This window comes from Crocuta crocuta, unplaced genomic scaffold (assembly GCF_008692635.1).
Source record: "Crocuta crocuta isolate KB4526 unplaced genomic scaffold, BGI_CrCroc_1.0 scaffold89, whole genome shotgun sequence".
NCBI lineage: Eukaryota > Metazoa > Chordata > Mammalia > Carnivora > Hyaenidae > Crocuta > Crocuta crocuta.
Genome location: NW_027551559.1, coordinates 10,814,210 through 10,820,436, shown reverse-complemented (window position 1 = coordinate 10,820,436; position 6,227 = coordinate 10,814,210). Strand labels below are relative to the sequence as shown.

Below are 6,227 nucleotides of genomic sequence, written 5' to 3'. Positions count from 1 at the left end.
GGCCCCCCCCGCCCCCCGGGCCACGCGGCCTCCCGCACGCGGGGCTGTCCACGCAGGAGCAGGGTGGGAGCGACCCCGAGTCGCGTGGATGGGCCTGAGGCCAGTGTGCACGCGGCACAGGTAGGGGGGTGAGGCCTGGCGGGCTCATGGCCGTGTGGAGGCGGCTGGTGACGGGGCCGCCGAGAGGCCGCCACCTAGTCCAGTTTCTCACGGAAAGGTGTCCTCCCAGCGCCGGAGGTTTCAGGGCTGAAGTCAGCACAGAAGCCATTGGGGGCCGGGGCCGGGGGCGTGGGCGGGCGGCTGCAGGGACGCGGCTGGGTGGGGTACAGGTAGCCCTCGGCGAAGTCAGGGACCGCCTCTGCAAACCTGCGGAAGTCGGCTGGGGAGACAGAGGCGTCTGGTTACAGGGGGCGACCGACTACCTCACCCCCCACACCTTCCGGGAGGGCTGGCATCCATGGGGGGGAGGGGAGGGGTGGGGGGCAGGGAGGGGGACCACGTGAACCTCCTGAGAGTTCAGGGCCCTTTTGGCTTCTTGCTTTGGGGACGTCTGCAGAGAACGTGAGCTTTGATGCAAAGTGTGTTCCGGGCACTCGGCACGTGTGGGGGACACGCTGGTCACCCGAGGAGCTGGTGTGGGGCAGGACCGTGTCCACACCAGGACCTGACGCGCTGACTCGTCTACACCCGGAGAGCCCAGGGTCACCCTCCCCGCCGGTCACCTGAGCGGCTCTGAGCCCCTGCATCTACTAACAGGCCTGGGACCCGGTCTGGGGTGGAGCCCGCGGGGCCGGAGCCTTGGGAGCCAGGCCGGTGCCGCTGCCCTCTGGCACGGTGGGGGGGGTGCTCAGCATGCAGGTCACCACCGCCGGCTCTTCGTGCGGAGCCACACACACACACACCACACACCACACTCCACCAACACACGTGCACACACCACACTCACTAAACCATCACACACACCACACTCAGCCAACCAACACACACACAACCACATAATATACACCACACACTAAATCAACACACACACGCACACACACTAAACTAATACACACTCTGACATTTGAACGCAATTTTAAAAACACGTCCAAACAAGACATGAGCAACGACCTTTCCTGAGCAAACATCTACTGATTTCGGCGAGAACGCGCTCATTCCTGAAGGCGCACGCCGCCCGGCGCCCGGAGGGGCTGCCTCCTGGGGGCCCTCCTGCCCCCCCTCCCCTCCCCGTGCGTGGCTTTCAGGTCTGCGCCCCTCGGGCTCTTGGCTGTCCCACTTTACGTGGCCAAAAGTGATGACCCAAGCCCCCACCCCTCCCGGCGGCAGTGGGCCTGGCCCCCCGAGTGCCCGGGCCACCCACCAAACGTGATCCTCCCCATGCCCTCCTGGTCGATGGCCCGGAAGAGGCCGCTCACGCCGAGCTCGGCCACCCCTAACGCGGTCTTGAGGGTGCTGGACAGGGCGCCTTCATCGATGCTGCCGTCCTGGGACCCGTACATCTGCGGGAAGAGGCTGGCGTCACCCGTGGTCCCCAGCTGCGCAGAGGCCCTGAGCCCGTGATTCTCAGCGGCCAGAACTCGGCTCACACCCCGAACCCGGCCCCGGGAGCACGGGGGCCTGGCGTGCCCGGCCCTCCCAGGAGGGGCCTTCGGGGGCGGGGCTCAATGAGATGAACGTGCCACCTCCTTGCCGCACCCGGACGGGAGGCTGACCCGCGGGCCCTTCCCAACAGCTCCTTAGGCTCCGGCCAGTGACCCAGAGTCGCTGTGGGGCTGGCCCCGCGGTCATCGGCAGTGAGCGCCCCAGTGCTGGTCACCTGCGGCTGCGCTGGCTGTCCTTCCCCGGGCTCCACCCCCTTCCCTCTGGCAGGGCCTCCACGCTGCCGCCTGGGGGACAGTCATGCGCTGGGTCCTGACAGGCCCGTCATCCTGGACAGGGCCCACCACACGCCCGGTCACCCAGCGAATTCCCACGGCGTGATCCACATCAGCTACCTTGCACTGAGGGTTCCCGCACCCGGAGAGAGTGTGCTGGGGTCACAAACGAGAGAAGGGTGTCCTCCAAGCACGGAGATACAAGCAGCGGCCGGCCTTACACATCAGGCTCTCGAGAGCCTGGCTGACAGAAGTTGCATCTGTAACAGGTACTCCTTCTCAGAGCCACAGAATCGTGTTTCTGGTGAGTGACGCCAGCCCCATCCTGGCAGACCGTGTCCCGGCGAGGCCGGCCAGGTGAGTGTGCAGGGGAGCCTGGGCCCCAATGTGTGTGTTTCTCAGAATCCCTGGGGGTGGCGGATGGCTCAGCTCCGGGCAGGCAGCTGCTTCGCACCGAGCCCAGCGGCTGGGAGAGCGGGCCGGGTGTGGGGCAGCCAGCAGCCCGTCCAGGTGCCCTGAACTCCCCAGGATCCTCCTCCACACACACCCCTCTGATGGGCGTGGATTACGAACTACAGGAGGAAGTCGATTCGAGGACGTTTTAGGCATTTTTTAGAAACTGCGGCCTAAAGAAGCGTATGTGAAAATGGCAGTTGGGCACAGCGTAAGTTTGCCCATATGAGGAGGATTAGCAAAAACGTATGATAGGCCTCGTGTGACCGTGTCTCACGGTCCCTACAAATTAGCCTCTTATCAACTCCACACTCACCTTGAATGCCAGCTGGATGGTGTCCAGAGTCCGGGCCGGCCGGCAGACGACAGACAGGGCGACCACGTACTCCCGAGGGTCCAGCGTGCCGTCTCCGCTCTGGGGAAGAGACATGCCCTCAGGGGACAGCTCGGCCCCTCCGCACGTGGGGGTAGGGGAGGCTGGGGTTTTAACACTAACCCCTGGGTGCTGATTGAGAGATCAGGGGCATCTGGATGGCTCAGTGAGTTAACATCCGACTCCTCACTTGGGCTCAGGTCATGTCTCATGGTTCCTGAGACTGAGGCCCGGGTCGGCACAGAGCCCACTTGGGATTCTCTCTCTCCCTCTCTCCCTGCCCCTCCCCTGTATGTGCACACACTCTCTCAAGATAAACTTTAAGAATGAAAGAAAGGTTAGTTCCATTCTGATGTACTATTATCTGCCTATATGAAATGAATATTTAAAAAAAAAATTTTAATGTTTATCTGTTTTAAGGAGAGAGAGAGAGAAAAAGTGTGAGCAGGGGAGGGACAGAGAGAGAAGGAGACACAGTCTGAAGCAGCTCCCGGCTCTGAGCCGTCAGCACAGAGCCCGACGCGGGGCTCAGACTCACGGACCATGAGCTGAAGTTGGACGCTTAACCAACCGAGCCACCCAGGCGCTCCGTGAAATGAGTATTTTGGAAGAACATTCACAGCCAACTGGCTTCTACCAGGTGATTTTGCTCACGCCTGCTTAGGACGTTACAATCAATTTTCAAAGTCTATGAGGCTGGCGCGCGAATCTCCTCAAGAAGGTTCACGCAACGCGCTGCCCGCTGCCTGCTGTGGCTCTCCTAGAAAACCCCAGCAGATAAGCAAGACTCGCACCTGTGCTCCAAGCACCTAGGTGTGTGTGCAGAAGAAAGGGGGGCCCCGGGCGCCTGGCCTGCCCTACGCTCCGTGCACTCTGCGCCGCATGTCCTCGGGAGGCCGCGGGCCAGGCTGCTGCACGTGACCGGGCGCCACGGTGCGTGGGCCGGGCCAGAGTGGGGGAGGATGGGGAGCTGGAGGCCGGGGCACAGGGAGGCTGTGCGGGCCAACAGATTTCTGGCGCAGGGGTGGGGCCCTGAGGACACAGGGTGCCCCCTGAAGGGAAGGCCAGGCTTCCCTGGGGTGGCCCCAAGCCTGTGGCCCGGGTGGGGTGGCCCCAGAGCGAGCTTGGGCACCGGGCAGTGGGCTCATATCAGGCCCCTCAACCTGCATGTTTCTGGCTCTTAAGCTTTTGGGTGTGAAGTTCTTCGTGTGCAGCGGGGAGGGTCCGCCCCGCAGGACGGCTGCACACCCGCGGGGGCATAAAGCCTACGAGCCACGGGCCGCGCCGACAGCTCCGTGCATCCCTGCAGAACGCACGCACGGTCGACTGTGTGTCAACCGCGACGTCGCTGTGAGCGTGCCGGCACGAGGCAGCCTTGGCGCTGNGCACACGGGGCCAGGGCCGGGCGCGTTGGCAAGACCCCCAGAGCGCGTGCGCCTCCGATGCGCCCCGGCCCCGCGCTCCTGGCTCCATCGCGGGCCACACAGAACGCAGGCTACGCTGTTCACACGAGCGTGTCACGTCGCCATGGAGGCGGGGGCCCGTCGTGACCACTGATGTCACTAGGTTCTATCCCACCTAAAACCCCAAACCACAGGGCTGCTGATCAGCAAACACCCCAACTTCTCTGTGCATTAGCAGCACGAGAGACCACAGAGGTCCTGGGCGGCCGGGCGTGGAGGGCGGAGGGCGCTCCCGCTCCACGTCCTCGACCCCCGAGATGCTTCTGTTGCGACAAAGCAGCGCACGCGGAAGAGCCCTGGTGGGAAGCCGTCCCACCTCATCAAACAGGGAGAACATGTCCTGCAGCGTGTCCGACACGGGGACGCCCAGGTACTCGGCGAACTCGGGGAGCCCCATCCTGCCTCCCCTCTGCAGCCTGGCGCTGTCGGCAAACTTATCCAGATCTTTCTCCAGTGTTTCTGGTTTCAACCTACACACAAAGAGGAGGAAAGACATTTTTCAATAAAATCACAGAACGCTGAGAGCAGGAGACAAACTGGTAGAAAACTCAAAAAAGTGTTAAAATTGCTTGTGAGATGAGAGGGAAGTTCGTTTTCAGGAAAAAGGTGTTCTAATAATTCTGCCTCCGAGTCCACAGGAACGAGGCCCCTCCCGGTGTGGGGACCCTGCCTCGGGCGGGGACGGTCCTCCTGGGGGCGCCCACAGACACCGCTGCTGAGCACTGGGTGCCGTGGGCACGTCCTTGTGGACTGAGTGGGTACTTGGGAAACACCCCCAAACCTGAAAACAAGCTCTTTTATCTCCTTGACGGCCCCAGCGGACCCTCAGCGTCCATCGCCACCTCCAGCCCGGTCACCACCAACTGCGGGGTGGGGCCCCCAGGGAGGGCCTGACAGAAGTTTCCGGAAGCGTCCTTGTTCGGAAGCAGCATCTGAGCAGTGCTCTTCAGAGCTCTCCCCGTTGCTGAGCAAACCACACGAGCCTTGTCAAACAGGCCCCGGCGCCCGAGGGAGCGCCGGTCCAGACGACGGCTCCAGTGAGCAGCAGCGGACTCACCCCAGGGCCCTCACCAGCCTGGCAAATTCGAGGAGGCAGGTGTCCGCGGGGAGACGCAGCTGTCCCTCCGCCAGGGCCAGCTGGCAGTCATCATACGTGTAGTCGGTGACGGAAACGCCCAGGGCCCTGCGAGAGAGGAGGGCACCCGTCAGCCGCCCCTGGCCACCCGGTGAGGAGCCCCCACAGGGCGACCCGGGGACCCGGCCTTGGGGAGGGACGTGGGGCGGGCCAAGGGCGAGGCACAGGCTGGCACCTCCTCCCCGCCCCCCGCAGGATAGGTGACATGGGTGACCTTCTTCACGCGCTCCCGGCCCTAAAGCTAAGGAAAAACACACGGCTAAGCAACAGCGGTCACAGATCACAGCCCGCGGGACGTGCGTCTCCGTCAGTTCACGAGTATCGTAGTGAGTCACCAGGAGACAAGGCAGCCCTGCCAACAGCCTCGTCTCCAGAAACCCCCAGGCTTGTTTCCCGGGGCCCCAGACCCGCCTCCCCTCCAAGCAGCGTAGGGACAGACGCGGAAGGAAATGGCAGCTAAGGTGACATTTGCTCATAGCCCACTGACAGGCGCCTGAGGCAGATCCGGAGCGGAACATTTACCCAGGACCCCACCGTCCTGATGCCACGGCCTCGGAGGGAAACCGACCTGGGCGCCCGACAGCCAGGACCCGCGTCCCGTGCGGCCGCCCCAGCACACAGAGGCCCTCCTGCAAACTGTCCTGTTTCCCTCAGCCGCCCGCCCCCAGACATGCAAGGACCCTGGGGCCCCCGACTTGTCCACACAGCAGCAGCACCGCCGACCCACATCCCCCGGAGGCGGTCCCTCCCTCCGGTCTAAGAGGATCCTCTGCGAGCCGCGTCCTGCTGGTCACCTCGTGCTGTGGAAACTCGTTCCAGTGGAACAAGAAGAAACCACCGTGAACACAGGTGGTTCTGGGGCGGGTGTGCGCCAAGGAAGACACGTTTCCCAGGAGCGGGACGCCCACGGGGCAGCACAGGGCACGGCG

General features: G+C 63.6%; 1 protein-coding gene across 1 annotated transcript in view; it reads right to left on the bottom strand.

The window, feature by feature from the left end:
- Positions 1 to 6: 6 nt before the first annotated feature.
- Positions 7 to 6,227, bottom strand: part of LPCAT1 (lysophosphatidylcholine acyltransferase 1) — a 39,819-nt gene continuing 33,598 nt past the window's right edge. The window contains exons 11-14 of the mRNA XM_077749391.1: positions 4,480 to 4,633; positions 2,644 to 2,742; positions 1,361 to 1,499; positions 7 to 379 (exon numbers count right to left, since the gene is read on the bottom strand). Of these exons, the coding sequence (XP_077605517.1) occupies positions 195 to 379; positions 1,361 to 1,499; positions 2,644 to 2,742; positions 4,480 to 4,633 (577 nt within the window). The 3' untranslated portion in view covers positions 7 to 194. The remainder of the gene's footprint in view (positions 380 to 1,360; positions 1,500 to 2,643; positions 2,743 to 4,479; positions 4,634 to 6,227) is intronic.